This window comes from Hemibagrus wyckioides, linkage group LG28, assembly GCF_019097595.1.
Source record: "Hemibagrus wyckioides isolate EC202008001 linkage group LG28, SWU_Hwy_1.0, whole genome shotgun sequence".
Lineage (NCBI taxonomy): Eukaryota > Metazoa > Chordata > Actinopteri > Siluriformes > Bagridae > Hemibagrus > Hemibagrus wyckioides.
The window spans coordinates 11,527,999-11,550,509 of NC_080737.1; the positions used below are offsets into that span (position 1 = coordinate 11,527,999).

At 39.6% G+C, this 22,511-nt stretch overlaps 1 protein-coding gene across 1 annotated transcript; it reads right to left on the reverse strand.

Moving 5' to 3' along the window:
- Positions 1-330: 330 nt before the first annotated feature.
- On the reverse strand, positions 331-17,379 carry tlcd3a (TLC domain containing 3A). The gene is made up of 5 exons (XM_058382595.1): positions 16,895-17,379; positions 7,260-7,346; positions 6,542-6,761; positions 4,730-4,825; positions 331-4,025 (listed from the first exon to the last, which is right to left on the reverse strand). The coding sequence occupies exons 1-5, from the start codon at positions 17,014-17,016 to the stop codon at positions 3,723-3,725; spliced, it is 828 nt and encodes a 275-aa protein (XP_058238578.1). The 5' UTR covers positions 17,017-17,379; the 3' UTR covers positions 331-3,722.
- Positions 17,380-22,511: the final 5,132 nt, after the last annotated feature.

The window sequence follows — 22,511 nt, forward strand, 5'->3', positions numbered from 1 at the left end:
GGTCCAGTGAGTAAGAATATAATGGATCACAGTCCAGCTTTACATTTTTCCAGCAGCTCACTTTGTTTCGAGTTCATTCGTCCATTTTCAAAACAAAATGAAAAGAACCTGCAGCGAGACTAGCTTTTGAAATTTAAGACATGTTTTCCTGCCTTTCTCCTGACAGATGAATAGTAGTATTTGGGGCTTTACAAAACATTGCAGTATACTCAAGCTTCCTTAGTGTTCTTGTGATTTATTGGCCTTTTGAGTGAGTGTGTGTGTGAGAGAGAGAAAGAGACAGAGAGATCAATCATCTACACACATGCAGAATTTCGGCAAATTGTGATTTACTTTGTAAATGGCGATTCACGTTTCCACAAACAAATTCCTCTCGGCTGAAGGTTAGTCGTATGCAGTAGGCCATTTACTTTCAAACAAGACATTTCTCAAAAGGTTACACTACAAACAAATCCAAGTCTCATTATATATCAAATCTGATACATAAATATATTTGTAAAATCGATATGAAAATAAGAAGAGGCAGGGAGAGGTGTTTTTTTGTTGTTGTTGTTGTTGAGAAAATTAAAGTGACAAAAAAAAAAGAAGAAAAGGATATGAATTCACATTAGGAAACAAAATGCAAACATAGCATAAGGAAGGCCATGCCTTCCATTGTTTAGGACGTGAATGTGGACAACAATGAGGAGAAAAACGTGTTTAAAGACGTTCCAGTAAATGTTGGATAGACTTCAACTAATGGGACGCTGTTACAGTGTAGTTCAAGTACAGTAGGATGCCTTCAATTATTGCTTATGAGTTCAGTCATAAATCCACAGACAGCACAGCAGATCAAGCACTAACATTATACATACAGCGAAAAAAAGAATAATAGACACTTATTAGGATAAGGGTTATACATAAATAATAATAATAATAATAATAATAATAATAATAATAATAATAATAATAATAAAAAAAGCATTCTGGCAAAAAACCATTCTGTTCAGGTTTCCACTTGCACTTTGCCTCCAGCAATATATTTGTCTTGGGAATGAAATGGACCACAGCGAATCTTAATAACCGAACAGACACTGCTGAATGCTCCCTGTCCTGTGCTGTATATGAGCCTCACAGTAAAATTAAGCAAAAGGCACAGGATCTAAGGATCAATATGGGCTCATGTCTCATACCTTTTCCTGTCATGATTCCTCCAATCAAATTACAGCATTAAAGATAACTGCTTCACACTTAAGCATCTTAATACTGACCCCCTACACCAGTCTAAACGATGGAAGAGGCCATCCTAGCATAGATGTGTTAAGACCAAAGCAGAAAATGATCTAGTTTAATAAATAAAAATAAAAAAAACCCATCATTAAGATTTTCCTCAAACAAGAGCAAAATATGACCATGTTCTTTTCATTTCTAACACTGCGCAAAGAGATCAGCGTATACAAAGCACTTGATGTACTGAAAGGTTTCTAGTGTGGCCAGTCGTGTTTATTAGTTATTGTTGAGTAAAGTGCTCGGCATTCTTTGGTCTCCAACTGCAAAGGTTACAACACAAGCCACGTTGGAAGACAAACCACCAAAAAACACGAAGCACAGATCCAGACTAAATGACTACATGCCCCCCCCCCATTTAAACCTTTTGTGTTCACAGTATCAGCTTCCATATCTATAATAAACCTCTGTAGAGATCAGTTAACGTTGTCTTAAACCAAACCCTGAGCAGAAACAAAGCCTCACAGGAGACTAAGCTTAAGACTTACTATTAATGGTGTTGGAAAGTCCATCTCTGGAGGAATAATCTGCAGGAATAATAATGAATAAAGGCTATGTATGTGTATATGTTATTATGATGTTTAAAGTTCTGCACATCTGAGGCATCAAATCATTATTTCCCCAAATATATCTATATAGACTTGGTATATAATGACTGATAATGTAAAGGTAAACTATAGGAGGACTGGGATGAATTAGCAAACGTCATAATACAAAAGTGTTTTAAACAAAAAGTCCCTTAAAATTGTTAGACAGTTCACTTATTTGTTGAATAAATGCTACTGTTATGGGTTAATATTCCAAACTAAATCTCCAATCTGATCTAGCAAAACTGCACACAATCCCAGGGTACCTTAAAATATTTATTTGACACAATTCTGCACTTACTCTGAATTTTAGCCAGTCATCTGTTTCGTGTCTGATGTTTATAGCCTTAATTTTGCACCGGAGCTACACTGTAATGTAGCTAACCAGTAATGTGTCTAGTTGCTCAAGATGTCTGCCTCCAATACATTATATACATTTCCCAGCTCCAGTGAACAAGACTGATCGTCAAATATGTCTCCGGTGATCCATAACATTTAGAGTAAGAGGAAATTGTGTAGATTTTTACGTAACTCTTTGTATAGACTATAAGAATTTACATTTACGGCATTTATCCAGAGCGACTTACAGTTGATCTCATTTTTATACAAATGATCAATTGATGGTTAAGGGCCTTGCTCAGGGGCCCAGCAATGGCAGTTTGGTGGACCTGGGATTCAAACTCACAACCTTTTGATCAGTAACCTACCTAGCTGACCACTAGGCTAGCATATTCAAGGTATATAAGCAATATAGAAATTACAGTAATAAAATAAATTTTCCATGTGATCTTTTGAAATGCACAATGCTCTTGGAAGCCGTCCTGAAACAAATTCATACATTAAAAACCATCAAATGTATGGGCAGCTGGTCACCTCCAACCTGGTTTAAATGAGTCTTGTGTAATGGCTTGTTTCTACACAAACACTGTCCTGAGTTGAAATACTCTGCCTCTGGAAGGTGAAAACCATGTTTAGCTCATGATTTGTTTGAAATAGTATTTGTTAAAATAAATAAATGATCCCATTTTGAGAAAATAGTTTTCGCCTATACTGGTGCTGTGAGATGTGGTGCTTAATTGACCTAAAAAATTACAGCTATTATATGCATCATGTATCATATAACAAAGCTTTATGCTTTATAACACTTCCTGGCAGCATGAGAGCAGAAACTCTGCCGCCTCCTTCTGGACTGGAGGAACTGGAGTGTCCTCTAATTCCACATGTAGCAAATATAAAATCTTTAAGGAAGACTATATGCAGTCATAAAAGGTAGTCTTATAGTGAAACACACAGAAATATAAAGCAGCCATTAACAACAACAAAAAAAGAAATGCTGGAAAGTTAAGGCCAAGCAATGGGAAATGAAGATGGCGTCTAAAAATGTAAAGTTTAAAGGTTTATGAAACTGATACAAAAAGATAAATGTTAAAGTAGAGGTTATTCATAGTTTAAACACCATTCATACATTAGAGTCTGAGAAGATGTAGAAGAGGAAAAAATAGTAACTTCACTCCAAATTGTTAACAGTCTTTCAGTCTGCAGAACAGAAAGAGTATAGGACACAACGCAGCCTGAGATCTTTTCACTCGTGTCTCCCTCCCTGCCCATACATCATAAAGTAATACCGTGAGGCAGAGCACCAGTATGACCACACGCATTCTCCTGCAGCAGAGAGGACCAGTTCACTCCAATTAATCGCAGCACATTAAGATTGTAACAGCCATATGTATGTGTTTGTGTGTGCAGAGAAATACTAGTAGACCTTTCGCAGAATAACTAACAGCAGAAGCAGTTGTAGTTGATGCTAATCTGTACCGGAAGTTATGTGAGCGCTTGCTTCTCGCTGCGCCATTACAAGATCTCCTTATTCTATTCAGCCTTGGCATGAATTGATGAAGTCTGGTCTTGGTGGTTGGTGCTGTGCTGGCGCTTATAAAGACGGTAGCCTTTTCGGCAGAGCAGGACGAACCAGTAGACTTGGGGCGCGAGGATGCACATGTTGCCCAGGTTGGCGTAGAGAGGGATGTGCAAGGGCACAGAGTAGAGCGGGAGGCTGTAGTGCTCTCCATAAACCCAGTACATGTAGGGGAAGAGTGCAATGCGGCACAGGAAGAAGCTCAGCAGCACCATGCAGCCGTTCACTTTATGCAGCCAGCAGTCTTGCAGGCCCACCTACAGGGGAAAAGAGGGAGAGGGGGTAGATAGTCATTATAAATGTATAAATAAGGGGGTAATATTTTGTACATTTTCAATAATTCATCACAGATCCTCAAAAGAAAACAGTGTAATAAAATCTAGAAAAATGCTTCTTAAAGGGACTGTGACTGTGAAAATTCCTTGAAAAACAGCATGTGAAGTCATACAACAACACAACTGAAGGCATGGTGTAAAAAAAAACAAAAACAAATCAGAGCTGTTGTGTAGATGCGTGATTACTTCGCAAAAAGTTTGCTTCATCACAATACCAAAGTCATAAAAAGTCACTACACAGAGATAAAGAAAGCAAACAAATTAAGTCAGACAACCAATATGGGGAAACTAGGAAAAGAAGTGAATTAGAGTGAAATGAAACCGACAGCAGTGGACCATGACAGACAGAGGTGTGGAGAAAGAGAAAGTGCTTAATTCTTCGTCTTATTTCTGCTTATCCCAGGTTTCAGGAAAAGACCTGACAGACAGCAGCTTTTTCTAGTCTGAGCTGCAGAAACAGCATTCTAAAGCTGCTGAGCAGAAACCACTGAGTGAGTCAATGTGCATCATAGCAAGCTCGGTGCAAACAATACAGAGAATGATTGACAGTTCCCAGAGATCGGCAAATCTGTAAGCATGTCATCAAAAACTTGAGTTTAGTAAGTGTGTGTGTGTGTGTGTATTACCTGAATCATAATTTTGCCCAGTGAAACAAAAGGTGTGCTGATTTCTGTAAGGAAGAGACAGCCAATGAAGAAATCACCTTGGTCCTCCCTGAAGAACTGAGACAGAGAAAAACAACACAGTCAGCAACATAAACACAAACTAAATGTCCTGCCAGTTGTTGTCTCGTACTAGCGGTCCTGACAAGCAAGGTTTTTAGGGGGCTGCAACATCAGCGGTGTATAAACTACACACTGCAACTGAAACCTTAAATTAGCTGGACCTCCATCTACGACTACAATTACACAAAGTGTTTATTTTAGATACTACAGACTTCCTGTCAGCTCAAACCCGTCTCGTGATTCTCCACAGATCTCTCATCGACAAGGTGTTTCAGCCTGCAGACCCAATACACAAAGGATGTTTGTTTTTCACAACATTCTGTGTAGACTGCTGTGTGTAAAATTCCCTGGAGATCAGCAGTTTCTGAAATACTCAAAGCAGCCCATCTGGCACAGACAACCCTGCCACAGTTAAAGTCACAGACACTTTTCCCCTGTTCTAATGGTTAATGTGAACATTATCTGAAGCTCTTCTTTATACATTGTGCTGCTGCCACATGATTGGCTTAATAGATAACTGCATTTATGTGCAGGTCTTCGTAATAAAATGGACTGTGAGTGGACGTTAAAATTTAAACACAAACAGTTCATCTCCATTCTAGTGTCACGCTCTCTTTCTCCCCTTCTCTCGCTCAGCGAAATGCTGCATCACTACATGAGAGATTCAGTACTCATCTATTCGATTCTGCGTGTGTCGACAAAAGAGATGATGAATAAATGAGGAGGTGAAACAGTTACCGAAACTCGGAGGCCTCCCTCAGTGTAACACTATATACCAGAATCCCACAGTGTGCATTTGTGAGTGAGGAAACCAGATGCTGATATGTGCCTAAAAATGTTAAGCCAGGTTCTAATGTAATAGTCAAGTGTGAGTCTGTAGGCTGATTGCTGATACTTGGTTGTTGATATGATGTAAAATGTATAATATTACTTTTTATTGGGAAGCATTTAACAAAGATGCCTTGTTAATGCAATCATCTAATTCGACAATCAAGCGGCAGCATACAATCGATTAAGCTTGGCATGGTTGCAGGTTTCAGATAGGCTGGTTAAATCCAGTCAGGAGCAGTTGTTATATATATATATATATATAATCACCTGGCACTGAAAACCAGTCACTGAGATCACATTTTCCCCGTTCTGATGTGAACATTAACTGGAGCTCTTGACCTGTATCTTTTTTTCTCTTAAAACATTCACAAAACTTACTTTTGGTCTTATTTATTTATTTCTTTTAATGTAAATGTGTTTGTATATTTGTGTTTAAACTGTGTGTGTGTGTGTGTCTGTGAGATGGTATAAGCAGCAGCTGTGTGTGAATAATACAAGGCAGGTGTAACTTGATCTCATATCACTACTGACATCACAGCATCCAGAAACAAAAGGCCAGGTTTCCTCCACACTGCAACATTACACTGCTGTGTGTGTGTGTGTGTGTGTCTGTCCATCAGTGCTAGCAGTATTACAGCCGTCATTGTGATAACACCCTCCTCCACCAGGTCCTTCTGTGACAAAAGAGCTGCATTACCTTTCCTCTCTTTTCATTCTCTCTCTATTACACTGAACTGTTCCACTTGTTTGGACTTCATCTCTCTCTTCTGCGTCTCATCTTTCACATTTCACCAAACCCTCTAGCAATGTCCTTTACTGTCTACTCATCCTTTAACCCCGCAGCTGCTCGCTCACTCTCTCTCTGTCTTTCATGTCTCTCACCAGTGCAATAGGCAGGAGAATGGTGAGGAGTGCGAGGTGATGAAGGACCAGCAGGAACTCTTTCCTCACAAATAAGCTGATCGTCCTCAGTGAGTGTCCTCGGTAATCCTCATGGCCTTTAACCTGGAAACGGTAGTAGTGGCTCAGGTACATGGCAAAGACGTCATACGCCATGTAGGGTACTCCATAACTAAGGACAAACGAGGTTGCCAGCCAGTGCCTGGAAAAACAAGTACATTTAATTCTTGTGATATAAAATTAAATTAAAAAATAATTCGTTCATTACTACTAATATATATATAAGAAAATACAACCAGCTAAAGTTTAGTAAGTATAATAAAGAACGCTCTGATGCTCTATTTAGTCATTGCAATTTGGCTTTGGCCCTTTTAAAGTCACTCAGATTCTAATGCTTGGCCATTTTTTCCTGCTTTCAACACAACAACTTTGAGAACACAGACGTTACAATGGCACTGGTCATGTGTTATTTACATCACCTATCAGTGGTTTAAATGTTATTGCTGATTGTCATATACACAATATATGCATAGTACTTATTGTCTTACTCTCTGACACACACACACACACACATTCACAGTCTGTTAGATGAGAACACGAGCTTGACTCGTCCACAGAAGTGGGTGGATTAATGGACACTGGCATGGCAGTGCTGATTGGTTCATAGGGGGCAGAGACAGTGTGGTGTTAGATGACTCACCTGTTTGTTATCACGTTTTCTCTGCATGAGGACACCACAATGATTCCAGCCATGGTGGCCATGATGGCGTGAACAGAGGAGACCAGCCTGAGAGAGACACACAGAGAGACAGCAGTGTGAATTCTAAACCAACAGAAATACAGTTTGGCCTTTTTTTTGTGCTAATTCCATATTCATTCAATTATTTATCTTTAATAAGAGCATTGTCCTGCTCAGGATTGTGGTGGATCAGGACCCTATCCCAGGACACTAGGTGGGAAAACACCCAGGATGGGAAACCAGTTCATCACACACACACACGCATATATGTTCACACAGCAATTACTGCATCATAACACAAAATAATACACACAACCAACTTACTATATATAGTTTGACCCACAATGCTCTATATTCCGACACATGAACCACTTCAGACCTTGTGTAGACATTCAATAACCTTCAATAATTCAATATCATTTGCACCTAGTAACAGCTATCAGTCTGTTATCAGTAAGAGGGCTCGCTGATTCGCTCTTCACCGACAAGCAAATGTTTGTGTCCAGGATCAGTGGACTCGTCCGGCTGCTGATGCAGCAATTAACCGGGTGGTTTAATCCAGTCAGCCGCAGAAAAAAAAAAAAAGAGTGCTAACGTGGCTTGCAAAAGAAAAACAAAAACCCAACAACCTCCAAATGGTTCATGTTATAACTGTACTCATGCTCTTTTCCTAAATCCCACCACTTGCTAAAATAAAAAAATGCATTCTGGCTATTATTAAGAATTATTTTATTATTAGCACTGATACTAGGTTTTTGTCACTTGAAATCTATATTCAAACGATCTTTAACACACACCGACACAGGAGTTATAGGTGATGCATTTATTAATTTAAAATTTCAATTTTTCAGTAAAACTGCTTGGTGATAATGTCTATTGTTGAAAGCTCTATAAAATAAAACTGAACTGAATCAATACACAGCAAATCAAATACTCCTTATAAATAAAAATCGGCCTTGGCAAATTTGCCCTGTATCACTTTTTTTTCCACATACAGCATGGAGTTTCTCCTGGAACGTCTGATGAGGTTATGTGCCATGTGCCATCATGAAGCTACACGGGAAAGTCAGCTGAGCCGCAAAGACATTTCCCTACCTCAGGCTCCAAAGAGATGGACTCGCACTGTGCGTGTGTGTGTGTGTGTATACGCATGTGTGGTCACGGGTACGGCACACACTAATAAAAGCTGATTGTGCATATTAATTATGTAAACCGGTTCCTCTCGTTCTCAAATTGTGTGTGTGTGTGTCTGAAGCAGCAGCTCTATTTGAAACTCAGACACACAGTATTTATCATCACCCTGTTAGTATGCCTGAAATGCACAGCAGGAATGAGAAGGCTGTGAGCGTCTGTATTCAAACAACAAGGATTAAAAAAAAAAAGCAAAATGGGAATGAAATCTTCAACGAATGACGATTTAAAAAAAAAAAAAAAAAAAATTAATAATTATATATATATATATATATATATATATATATATATATATATATATATATATATATATATATATATATATATATATATATTATATATATTATATATATATATATATGGCATAAAACACAGTTTGTCTTTGCAGTCAGGCTAAAAGCTAAATGGTTTGTTTTTCCGTATGGGGTGACGCGCGTTTGTCATGACAACACTGGTCACATGACCTGAGGCTGCTAGCTTACACTCGGGTTGGCCCCAGGATAAGCAGCCCCTTTCTGAAACACACACACACACACACACACACACACACACGCAACTACAGCGCTCTGCCCCCCAATAACCCCTAGTTCATGAAGACTCGTCGGCTGAACACTGTCACAAGGCCCAGATTTCCACAATCTACTCTTTGTGCGTCTCTGCCTTACTTAGAGGCCTTGAGAAGGAGGGGTGACTCAGGCAGGAGGAGAAGGTGGTCTTTGTTATGGTTTTTTGTTGTGACTTTGTCTTTTCTTTCATTCGCCTTTCAAGTGAGGGCCAGACTAAGACTAGGATGCAATGCCGACGCCGGAGCTTCTGTAACACATCCAGTCCCTTTTTCTATTACTTTACAGTTCTATCGCTATTTAAATCTGAAAACATTTCATTCACACTTCTTTTAAATAAAACTGATGCTTCAGACCTTTTTTGTTTTTGTTTTTTACCTGTCGCTCAGACACCAAATCCAACAGTATATCTAGAAAACAGCTGTTTTACAGATGCTGTCACTTTATTTTTCATAAATTCAATATATTCTAAATTTCTATAATGTAATTTACATCCAACAGAAGTGCCCTGGGGTTGGGTCTTGCTCTACAGGAGCAGCTTGTTAGGAAAAAACATGGTTTGTGTGTTTGTTTCTGGCTGTGTATCTTCCCACACACTATTCTCTATTCTAATCCATCAGTGAGAGTAAGGAACAGTATCATAATAAATATTACTCTTACTTTAGATTAAGTGAATCATTATATGAAGTATGCGTACTGTTCACTGCATCTACGATATCTTTCATTTAAGGCAACGAATGTGAGAAATCCTTAGCAATCGAAAAATTGATAATCTCTACCCTGTTCATATTTAGCTAGTTTTCTGAGCTAAATATTTTCTCAGCTGGTTTCAAACACTATTAGTGTAAATCAGTCAAGCATTTCGACACACAGTCAATCATGACAATGTATTAGCGTGGATTTTTCTAGTTGATATGCTACAAAATAAAGAGAACAAACTTGTTATAATAGGGGACAGCATAAACAACTACTTGGTTGTTGAACACCATGAAAGCAGAAACAAGGTTATTTGAGGCATCAGTGCACCACACAGTACTGTGTGATTAGCTGTTATCAGAAATATAACCAGTAAGTCACTTTAAAACAGGTACATTGATTTCACTTGAAACATACAGGCTGCCTAGGATTGACATCAGACATTTAAAATGAAGTCTCCATGTTGGCATTGTGTTATATAACATTTTATGAAAGCGCTTGATATTTTATCAGTGGTATGAAAAAAATATTGAAATACCAGTGAGACATTTCACAGTATTCGTAGTTCTTCAGGAGCTAAGAATAATTTCTTGGTGCTCCTGTTTGTTTGCAAAATTAAACTAACTATTACTATTTCTGTTCAGCCGGTTTTCTGTCTTCACAGTTGGTGACTACAGTCGAAGCTCAGCTTGGCGTGTCAGAGCCCCATGTCTTCCTCTTTACTCTCTGCTTATTGGAACGGAGGCCTGATTTATATGTGTGAAGCAACACGAGCCGCATTGCTCACATTCTTGCCGGCGTAATTATATTATATTATATATATATATATATATACACACACACACACACACACACACACACACGACGGATTGAGAGCAACATCCACGGCTCATAAGGTTTTCATTCCGGGACATATGCATGGGGATGTTACACCAGAGATTGTATAAGGACTTTGGTTAAATTCATGCACAAATTCTTAGCCAAACTCTAACCAGAAAATCAATCAGTGTTCAATCTAGAATTGTACATATCTATGTGATTTGAGTATTCACGAAACACAAAATCACCATCTTGAATAAATACTGGTGAAATTAATTCTCTCATACCGTTTATCACAATATTTCCATTTAATATTCATTGCGAGCTCTAGCTCTTCTTACACACAAGGTGCCGTAGTTTACAGAGCGCCAGCGTTAAGAGGGAGAAGCTATTCAGAAGAAGTGCTATGGCATGTGTGTCAAGTTTCATTTGGCCTGTGTGAAATCGGAAAACATGATACCTAAACAGCCCGCAACATGCTAATGCTCAACATTTTTCACACTATTCAGAATTCATAGCAGATCCATAGCGTTGCCATCTAAAGAGCAGTAACCATAAACCAACCAATTTGGGCAAAATTGCACAAATCCTGATCCTAATTTCTAATACAATGTGTTTATTTTGTAGTTGGTGTAGTGTTTATCATTATAAAGGAAACTTATTAATATTTACTTGTGTTAATATCATCTGGAGAAGTCTGTTTTGTATTGTGTTTTAGTGTATCATCTCACGCTTAGATTCGAGACACAACTCCAGTTCAGCTCAGCGCAAGCACAAACTTAGCATTAGACCCTTACAAACACACATACAGGAAGAAAGAAGGGATAAACAAAATTCTAGCTAGCAGGCTTTGGAGTATGATCTCTAAATACCACACGTTCACTCAGGTAGAGGTACACGTCGTTGTGAATGTCCAGAGAGTGCGTCTCCTCCCTATTACTTCTGTAATAACTCTCTTCCTGCATCCTGTTGTAAGCACATCCTTCCTCTGAGCCTCACTAATGGCCAGAAATATTCAGAGGAAATACAGTTTATATATAGAGCTAATATAAATCACACAATCATTAAAGATCCCCTGAATAGTTTAAACCAGGGGTTTCGATCTTGTCTACAAAGTACCAGTGTGGCTACAGACTTTGATTCAACCAAGTAGAAGTCATTCAGAGCTATTAATTTTTTAAACAGTCAGTCTAACAGGGCACACCAGGGCACCAACTGGGCTCTACACTGTCTCCTCCCTCTCGCTGTCAGGGGAAGCCCAGCTCACCACCCGGCAGCTGCTGTCATGAGTACAGCTAGAGTACTGAAGCTCGAGGAAGGTGGTGCTACATGGGGTCGGCCGGACCACCGAGGAACACTTCTGGGTCCAGAAACTCACAGACGTCTGCTGCCCATTTGTCTTCATGTAGCAGCTGAAGGAATTCTATCAGCATTGGCTGCTGGCTGACAAGGGGGACGCTGAAGAAATCATCAATCTGGTGGTGCTGGAGCAGTTCCATAGCATAGCAAGCAGAGGATCCTTTGGCAGCGTCCACCACAGCAGGCCTCTCTCCTGTTGTCTCAATCTCCCCCTACTTTTGATGCAGCAAGGCAAGACCAAGGAAGAGACCACCCAGTTGTCAGTACCAAAACACTGTAGGGAATTTACACCAAGTACTCGGATGACTTCCAGTAATACCACATCAAAGTTGCCAAGTCCCTTTGTGGTCATATGGCTAGAAATTGATAGGAGTTGTTATTAGTTCTGGTGAATGGATAGAGGTGGATATATTGGAAATATATCACATCTCCTTAAACCATTGGACATTGGTTCCAGAGAGTTCCTGGGACCAGAGATGCCATTAAAAACCTGAGCTCATTCCAACCCAGTCCTTTGTGGAGACCATCTCTCATCATCTCAGAGAGCACAGCTTGCCATGTTGCCATTTGCACAAACCTCACAGAGCACCACACTAAGACACCCCAGATATGGTGCTATGCAGCCACCTTTAGTGTTTACCTGAACACACAATAAAAAACAGGAGTGTCAGTGAGGACTGCCACAGTGAAGCAGCCTGGTTTTGGTGCCTAAGGCTGATGGGTTAGTCTGGTTCTTTAGAAAAGTCAACATAGTGTCTAAATTTGATACATACCCAAAGATGCACAATGATGAACTGTGTGTGTGTGTGAGTATTCACCATTGTGTGAATTATTTTAGTCAGTAGTGTTGAGGAGGAGCTTGACACTTTTACTCTGACTAAAGCCATGAATTAACACTCTACCACAGGTCAAAAGATCATCCTTTTCCTTCTTAGCATGAGCGCCAAAGCACATTTCATAAGAATTGCATGCTGGTCTATTGTTGGTGTAATCCACTCAAAGCAGCATTCCACTAAATTATTCATTTCTGTTAAATTACATGCTGAGTCATTTTGACTTCACAGTCTGCCAGATGCTCTCTCTCTCTTAGTTCCACCATGCACTACAAAGCTAAAATTATCAATGAGATGTTAAAAGACTAAAATACATTAAAATGGTTTCTACACCAATAAGATTTCAAAATCTTGTAGCTCTTAAATGCACTGACAGTGCATTTATCAGTGCTTGGAGCATATTGGTCAATCCCACTGAATCCCAATTAAGGGATTATCTGATCCCTGTCATCATGTAATGTTAGGCAATGAGCTAGTCAGTTAGGGGCTTGAATGGTTTTAGACCTCAGCCAGCATTCTTAATGTGTCAAGTGTCTTAATTATATCAAGTTGCCAGTATATTAGTTACACTGTATTCTGTCTACACATATTGCTCATTTTTATCAGTTTACTCTACAGTACAAGTGTCATTTGGTATGGGAACAGTCACTGACTCTAGGCCAATTGTTACTATACAACTTGACATCTCCTCTATGATGAACCACAAGGTGATTCTTTTATGCTAGAAAGAGTGTTTTCATGGCAGTGAGTAGGGAATGGGGGGGGTCATTCTGTTTTATGAACCAGAGAAGAATGGACAGTGATGACCATTAGATCATCAGCTGACTTGTCTTCCCCTGCCGATGACAGCTAAAAAAACTGATGTGTACTCCCTGTCCTGAGCAACAGGCTAGTGATTTATCCTTCCCTTTATCTCTTTCTGACCACATAATCACTGTGTGATTGCTACCATATCAATATCAATTCCCAAATCAACAGTGACCTCATGACAGTCCTCATTAATTTGGGGAATAACTGATAAACATTCAGAGGACAGGCTGAACTCTGATTAGCATTGGATAAATTAAGAGGGGAAGATGTTGAGGTCTACAGACCAACATCGTTTAGATTTAGAGAAAAATTCATGTATTGGTGCTCTGATATTAGCATCGATCAGTGTAAGTGAAGAAGGACTTACTGCACTCATGAGTGATTGAGGTCAGATCGTTCTGACTAATGAGACGGCCAAGCCTATTAACATAGAGAAACAACAACGAAAACAAACTTCCTACTCTGCCCTGCGTCAAATTTAGAGCCTCAGATCTCAGAAAACTGTAGGTAGCATTTGAAGGATGTTATTGTGTTTTCCAGTTTAGTCAACCAACAATGTATTTTTTATAGCGCCTTCATAGTATATATCCGATGGGAGCACAGTGTGGTTATACAGTTACTGGTTGTAGCCCATTTGTTGCTATGCACTACTTATCAATCTCCCAGTTCCTTGCTCTTCAATGGAAAAGCAGCACAACAAAAGCACAATGACAAGACCATGTTAACAAGTGGATAATGAAGTTGTACACCACATATCACCATATCAGCCAAAATACAGAAATGTCATTTATACCCACTGTATAACAACTGCATGGAAACTTTCGTACACCCTTTATTGGAACTAAAAGTGTGGTTTTACTTTATCGCATTCTGTGCTTTCAGTCTACTGCTCTTTTGCCCCACAAATACTGGTGCCAGTAGCATTTAGCTGAACTCATCACCTGAAACTTCAGTTCCAGCTTTGGCTAAAAGTATACGGAAAGACAATATAGGTGCCACATTAGAACTGCAGAGCGAAACAGCAAGCTGGGATCACTTTCCAAAGCAAAGCATGATGCTGCAATGGAAAACTTGTGTTCTGGGGCCTGTATTGGAACTGCTGACTAGGAAACACCATTAGAGCAGCCACTACACTTTCACAAGGTTAGAGGTGATGGGTTTAACAATAGCCACACAGTGCTCGCTCCTGCCAAAAATTCAAAGTCTACAGCTACATCATGAAAAAAAAAAAACTAATCCAGAATGATTTCATCAAAAATAAATTGCCATGTTGTTTGTCCAGACAGTCAAAGATCTATGCCCAAGCCTAGAATATGCATGTCAGCATCAGCTTATCAACCTCTTGCATTACACAGCCTTTCCAGCCTAAGCCTAAATACATGCAGAAAACTGATAGAGACAGTATCTTCCTCCCACATTGTTACTAATACACAGATAGGCCTACAAATAGACACTGCATGTATCCAAACTCTGTAGAAGTCCTTGCGTTATGTTTCTAATGAGACAAAACATTTAGTTCCCATTATCTGACCTCCAAACTGAGGTACCAATCCTTATAATTGGTGCACTGTGCATGAATTATACGGTCATATACAGCGTGATATCAGTTCCCCTGTCACTGGCTTTTTTTTTTTTGAATAATGCATATGTAATTATGTATACTGTATTATACCAGAGGTCAACTCCAATTGGTCAGAATGTGATGATTCTTTTCGTAGGACAACATGGTTCAGGTTGTAGCTCCAGCTGCAATGTTTATATTAAATGTACTTGCTCTAATGTTATTTCTATAGCAGCAACATAAACAGGGACTTACATGGCAATCGTTAAACATAAACGAATTTAAGTGTTTTTTTGGAAGGATTTTCCAGCTTTGTTACCATCATGATGTAACGTTACGAAGGAAAGTCTGTAGAATGAAAGGTTTTGCGGGATCTTTGGTAAGAAGATTATTAAAGATGATTATATAAAAAAAGCACTTGGTGAATGAACATCTTGTGGTAGTTAAATGCTTTGGGGCAGTTAAGACCTTTAATGGTGGACAAACACCTTTAGCAGTGGAGGAACACCTTTAGGTTGTGGATGAACACTTTTTAGTGATGGAAATCTTTTGGTGGTGAGAAAACTCCAGTGAGAAAACATCGTTAGGAGAAAGTAAACAGCTTTAGGGGTGAATAAACACCTAATGTAGTGGAGGAGGACCGTTAGAGGTGGTGGAAACACTTAGGTGGTGTAAGTTTAGTGGTGGCTGAACTCTGGGTTTTGTGGAAAACCTTAAGTGGAAGAGAATCACATGTGGCAATGGCTGAAGGTTGTAGTGGAAACCCCAGAGCTGGTATAAGAATACTTTTAGCCCTAGTGAATCACCTTTGGTACTAGACGTGCTTTGTTACCATCATGTTAAGAAGGAAAGTCTGCTGAATAAAAAGCTTTGCAGAATCTTGGTAAGAAAATTATTAAAAACGATTGTATAAAAAAGCACTTGGTGAATGAGCATCTTTAGTGGTAGTAAAATGCTCTGGGGCTGTTAACACCTTTAATGGTGGACAAACACCTTTAGGTTGTGGATGAACACCTTTAATGGTGGACAAACACCTTTAGGTTGTGGATGAACACCTTTAGGTTGTGGATGAACACCTTTAATGGTGGACAAACACCTTTAGGTTGTGGATGAACACCTTTTAGTGATGGAAACCTTTTGGTGGTGAGGAGCAAGTAAACAGCTTTAGGAGTGGATAAACACCTAATGTGGTGAAGGAGGACCGTTAGAGGTGGTGGAAACCCTTAGGTGGTGTAAGTTTAGTGGTGGCAGAACTCTGGGTTTTGTTAACCTTAGGATGTAGGGAGAGCTGATATAGAAATACTTTTAGCCCTAGTGAATCACCTTTCGGTACTAGACGAATATCATTAGCTGCAGTGGAAAACTCTTAAGAGATGCATGGATACTCGCACTGGACGGAAGCCTGGAGTGGTGGATGAAAGCCCAGTATAACGGGCGAGAAATACAACTCGCTTAGAAGAGATTATGGTCCAGAAATGAGTAGACATCGGACACAGACACTAACGCACAAAAGGTTTAATCTGATTAAAAGTGTCACTTTGTCCTCGGAAGGCTATACGGCAGCAGATAAGCGGCCTAACGTTTTTGCTACTGTTGCTTATTATAAACTCAGCCACTGGACATTACAGCGCATTACAGCCGGTCAGAGAAACAGTTACATTTGAAGACACGAAGAAGTTCATTTTGTCAAATGTTATTACACAAGTCAAACCTGTTGTGAAAGTAATAAAAAAAAAAAAAAAAAAAAAAAAAAAACTTTCTTACCTCTCGCTGACCAACACCACGTCGGCATCGCTCCAGCGCCGGAAAATGACCGGCAGTGTTTTCCTAAAGACTATAAACAAGCCGGGGAAGAGCACAGCCCCGCTGACCAACACTCGCCACATCCTGTTTCTTCTATTAGAAAAACTCGTGTGGTTTTAAGGGTGAAATTCAGCCACAGGTGGCAAGATCGCGCTCACTAACTCACACACACTCACACACACACACACACACACACACACACACACACACACACACACGCACGCACGCGCTGGTTCGCACCGGTGGCTGGCAAGCAGCTTAGTTTAATAATTCCTCACATATCACAGCTTTCCGCAAGGAGATATCGACGTCCCGGTAAAACTGCGACTGAGTTAAACGCATGCTTCGGGATCTCCTGCAGCATGAATCTCGTTTTCCAACCTCAGCCAAGAGGAAAAGTCCTCAATAACCCGGCGTTATCTGAATGAATGGGAACTCTGTTTTTTCGCGCTCTTACTGCTCGACAGCGCCATTTAGGGGGCCATGAGGATGCTGCTACATCAGCTTGAGTGATTCTCTTTAGTGATTCGGTCTTTTTTTGGCTCCAACTCGATTCATGCGAATTTGATTCATTTGATTCAGCGAATCGTTTGATTCGTCAGTGAATTCGTCGGTTCTTAAACTACCGTTTGAAATCATTAGCTTAGAACAAGACATTGTTTAATGTTTCAGTGCCTAAAAACTACACGTAAAGATGATCCAATACTATGTCTACTCTCAGGCAAGTGCACAAGGGTATACTGACATGCATAAATATGTAAATATATACTTATACTGACCAGGCACAACATTATGACCACCTGTCTAATATTGTGTTGGTCCCCCTTTTGCTGCCAAAACACAACAAACTGCGATGCACTGTGTATTCTGACACCTTTCTATAAGAATCAGCATTAACTTCTTCAGCAATTTGAGCAACAGTAGCTTGTCTGTTCGATCAGAGCCTTCTCTCCCCATGTGCATCAATGAGTCCTTGGCCATCCATGACCCTGTCGCCGGTTCACCACTGTTCCTTCCTTGGACCACTTTTGATAGATACTGACCACCGCAGACCAGGAACACCCCACAAGAGCTGCAGTTTTAGAGATGCTCTGATCCAGTTGTCTAGCAATCACAATTTGTCCCGTGTCGCTGAAATCCTTACGCTTGCCCATTTTTCCTGCTTCTAACACATCAACTTTGAGGACAAAATGTTCACTTGCTGCCTAATATATCACACCCACTAACCGGTGCCATGATGAGGAGATAATCAGTGTTATTCACTTCACTTGTCAGTGCTCAGAATGTTATGCGTGAATGATGTGTATAAACACACACACACACACACACACAGTGGCTTTCTGCATTTAGTATTCACCCTTCTTGAACCCCATTTTGTGTATTTACATAATGGAAGTGAAACAGAGTTCAATTTATCTGTATAGCATTTTTAACAATAGACATAGTCTCAAAGCAGCTTTACAGAAGTATAGAAACAGAAAAAAACTTGTAAAGTTAAAGTTAAGTTACAAATTTATCCCTATTTTTATCACTAAATAAAAACATCCCATAATATTCAAGTGTGGGCAGTTAGTTTTGATGTGTTCATCCACATTGCTGTGAACCTCCTCAAGTTCACACACACACACACACACACACACATGGAAGCTTAGTGGTTAACACTGTTGCCTCACAGCAAGAAGGTCCTGGGTTCAAACAGACAGGGCAGTTTGCATGTTTTCCCCATGCCTGTGTGCATTTATTCCAAGTGCTCCGGTTTCCTCCCACAGTCCAAAAACATGTACATTAGGTTGATTGGTAATTCTAAATTGCCCGTGAGTGTGTGTGGTTGTTTATCTATATGTGGCCCTGCGATGGACTGGCACCTGTCCAGGGTGTACCCCTGCCTTTCGCCCAATGTGTGCTGTGATAGGCTCCAGCAGACCCCCGTGACCCTAATTAGGAATAAAGTGGGTATAGATGATGGATGGATGGATGGATGGATGGATGTTGTCTTTTGCCCCTAGTGGATTACCACTAGAGACTAGCACTTCTTATTTGAATTCATCCGGTCTGATTATCGTCCAAGATGATTCACTATATTGGAACATGTACACGTCTGAGCCAATGTGGACAACCGACCTTCACACCCATAAGTGAAAGTCTATTATTAGTATTAGAAAGATTAGATACGGCTACAAAGACACTCCCCCTAGAAACACAAGCTACACAAACTCAACTATTTCCATCTTTCGAACATTCTACTGAACATACCCTCATGCATTTCTGTTCAGCTAGTATAGGAGGTGGTGTGGCCTATAGAGCGGTTTGGCAAAAGTTTGAGGGAATAAATGAGGAATAAATTATATGGATATTTTTGTTTTTGTATTCAATATAATTCTAGTACAAATTTCCATCTCAAATGTACAAAAATAATGTCTTTTGAATTTTGACTTACAAGTGAACAAATTAGGTATTTTGTTGCAAAGCCATCATTGGTAATTATAGCTTTGAGATGTCTACTTTTTGCATCATTGTTGTTCAATTCTGGCCCATTCTTCTCAAAATTAACTTAATTTCCCCAGATTATGAGGGTCCCCGTGATAACATACATAAAATATAAGCTAGGGAATTGGCTAGGCCATTGCTTGATCTTCTTAAATAATTTTTGCTATTTATTTGGGGTTGTTGTCTTGTTATTTTCTTAAGATTCAGTTTATTGGCTGATGAGATTCAGTTTCTTTTTCATTCATGTCTCCTTTCAACCCCAGTACCATTTACAGAGAAGCAGATCTCACACCCATCTTTCTCCAGACATGAGAAGCTGAATTATTGCCAAAGAGTTCTACTTTTGTTATGTTTGAACAGAGCATGATGTTCCACAACAGATCTGATTTGGTCTAAATCCATTTGAACATGATTATCTGAGCTTCCTTTTTTAACAGAGGGGTTTTATGTGGGGTGAAGAAATAGAACTGATTGCAATGTAGTTCATTGCTTAATTTTGTGTGTGAAACTGTTGTTCTTGCTGCTTTCAGGTCATCCTGCAACTCTTTTTGAATGACAGCCAGATTCTCACTTAGTGACGGGCCGTGCATTTCACACCTAGGTCTTCGCCGGTATCCTTCCTGAATTAATCCACCTCTATACCATCATTATGACGCCACGGCAATAGATACTAATCAACCATTAAATAGCAAAGTAAAAAAGAAATTAGGCTACAGTATTTCACATCTCACAAGGAATAGTCAATTTTATTACAGTCTGGCCTTGAAAATGCATTTGTAAGGATGTCTGCGACCAAATCGATTTCTTCTCCTCTGTCAGCCATTGTGAGTTAAAAAATATCTTTTTTATTTAGTTTGTGCAGTTTGCTGCCTCTGACTATTCCAGTTATCCAATCAAAGGACAGGAAACTGATTGGACCCATACATCAATTCAACACATTCGAAGTTCTTTATATTAACCTAACGTATGCAGCCACAAATAATAAGTTCACTAATTGTTATTTACAGACCCCCAGGGCCATACTCTGAATTCCTCAGTGAATTTGGAGATTTTACTTCATACCTTGTTGTTTCTTTAGACAAAGCATTAATAGTAGAAGACTTCAACATTCATTTTGACAAGCCAGAAGACCCTCTGAGAACAGCAGTTGTATCCATCTTAGATTCATTAGGTGTTAATCAAAATGTAATAGGACCCACTCATAATGGAGGTCACACTTTGGATCTCATTTTTACATTCAGATTAAATATAGAAAACATAGTCACTCTTCCACAGTCGGAAGCTATCTCAGATCACTATCTTGTTTCATTTAAAATGCGTCTTAGACACGAGATGCGCGATCTGCCATGTTACCGTATGAAGCGTACATTTACGTTTGCTACTGCAGAGAGATTTACCAATAGTCTCCCAGAATTATCTCGCATGATTGGTTCGCCGTCTGACCCCACAGAACTTGACCAGGCGACTGATTACCTGGAGTCAATGTTTCAGAACACCCTAGACACTGTAGCTCCACTTAATTGGAAAATAATTAAAGAGAAGAAACTAGCACCCTGGTTCAACGACCACACACAAGCTTTAAAGCAGTCAGCTAGGAAACTAGAACGTAAATGGCATTAAACTAAATTAGCAGTATTTCAGTTAGCGTGGAAGGAAAGCCTTCTGAGGTACAAAAATTCTCTTAGTACTGCTAGATCCGCGTATCTTTCTGCCCTAATCAAAAATAACAAAAACAATCCTAAATTTTTATTTAGTACTGTAGCAAAACTAACTAGGAGTAAAACCAAAAATTCAGACTATTAATTTAAAACCAAATTATTTGTTAGATAATTCCTTAGATAATACAGCTATTTCTGATCAGAGCTTAGAATGCTTCACTCCACTTCAAGAGCCTGATCTAATTTCACTAATTTCCTCTTCAAAACTCTCTACCTGCATCCTAGATCCTTTACCCACGTCTTTCCTTAAGCAGATATTACCAGTAGCTACCGAAACCCTTCTAAAAATCATTAATTCTTCCCTAAGCACTGGCTATGTGCCTAAATCCTTTAAGCTAGCAGTTATAAAACCCTTGATTAAAAAAATGGACCTTGACCCTGCTCAGCTGTCTAACTATAGACCAATATCAAACCTGCCCTTTATCTCCAAGATCCTAGAAAAGGCATTAGCACAGCAGTTATGTTCATACCTGCATAGAAATAACATTTATGAAATGTATCAGTCAGGATTTAGGCCTCATCATAGCACAGAGACAGCACTGGTTAAAGTGGTCAATGATCTGTTACTTGCTTCTGATCAGGGTTGTGTCTCCTTACTGGTGCTACTGGATCTTTTGACTCCATAGACCACACTGTTCTACTTGATAGGTTAGAACATGTTGTTGGTGTTAAGGGATCAGCCCTCTCCTGGCTAAGATAGAAGAATGTGTAAAGGACATTAGACATTGGATGGCCACTAACTTCCTCCTGCTTAATTCGGACAAGACAGAGGTGCTTGTACTAGGACCACATGCAGCTAGAAGTGAGCTTTCTGATTACAGAGTAACGGTGGATGGTCTTTTGGTTTCATCTTGTCCAGCAGTAAAAGATCTTGGTGTGATTATTGACTCTGGTCTTTTGTTTGAAGCTCATGTAGATAATATCACTAGGGTAGCCTTCTTCCATCTCAGAAATATCGCTAAGATAAGAAATATGATGTCACTTCATGATGCAGAGAAACTAGTTAATGCTTTTGTTAGCTCTAGGTTGGATTATTGTAATGTCTTACCATCTGGATGTTCCAGTAGGAGCATACACAAGCTCCAGTTAGTCCAGAATGCAGCAGCTAGAGTCCTAACTTGAACCAGAAAATATGAACACGTCACTCCTATTTTAGCCACACTACATTGGCAGATCTGAAAGGTTCATGGGCATAGATTGTTTGGTGTACTGGGATTTGTTGGATGCTGTCATCTTGCCACCCTCGCAAGTCGCTCAGGTTTGCTGACTGTGAAGTGGTTGGACATTTTATGTCCCGGGAAGCCTTCATGTCTGTCACCTTCTGGCTCTCCCTTTTAGTTATGCTGTCATAGCTAGTCTTGCCGGAGTCCCTG

Excerpts from the sequence above, each read along its gene's own strand:
- tlcd3a (XM_058382595.1), bottom strand. The coding sequence starts at position 17,016 with ATGTGGCGAGTGTTGGTCAGCGGGGCTGTGCTCTTCCCCGGCTTGTTT. Across the intron at positions 7,347-16,894 it reads GTGGTGTTGGTCAGCGAGAG|GCTGGTCTCCTCTGTTCACG; the intron begins GTAAGAAAGTTT and ends TGTCTCTCTCAG. Across the intron at positions 4,826-6,541 it reads TTCTCCTGCCTATTGCACTG|TTCTTCAGGGAGGACCAAGG; the intron begins GTGAGAGACATG and ends TCTCTGTCTCAG.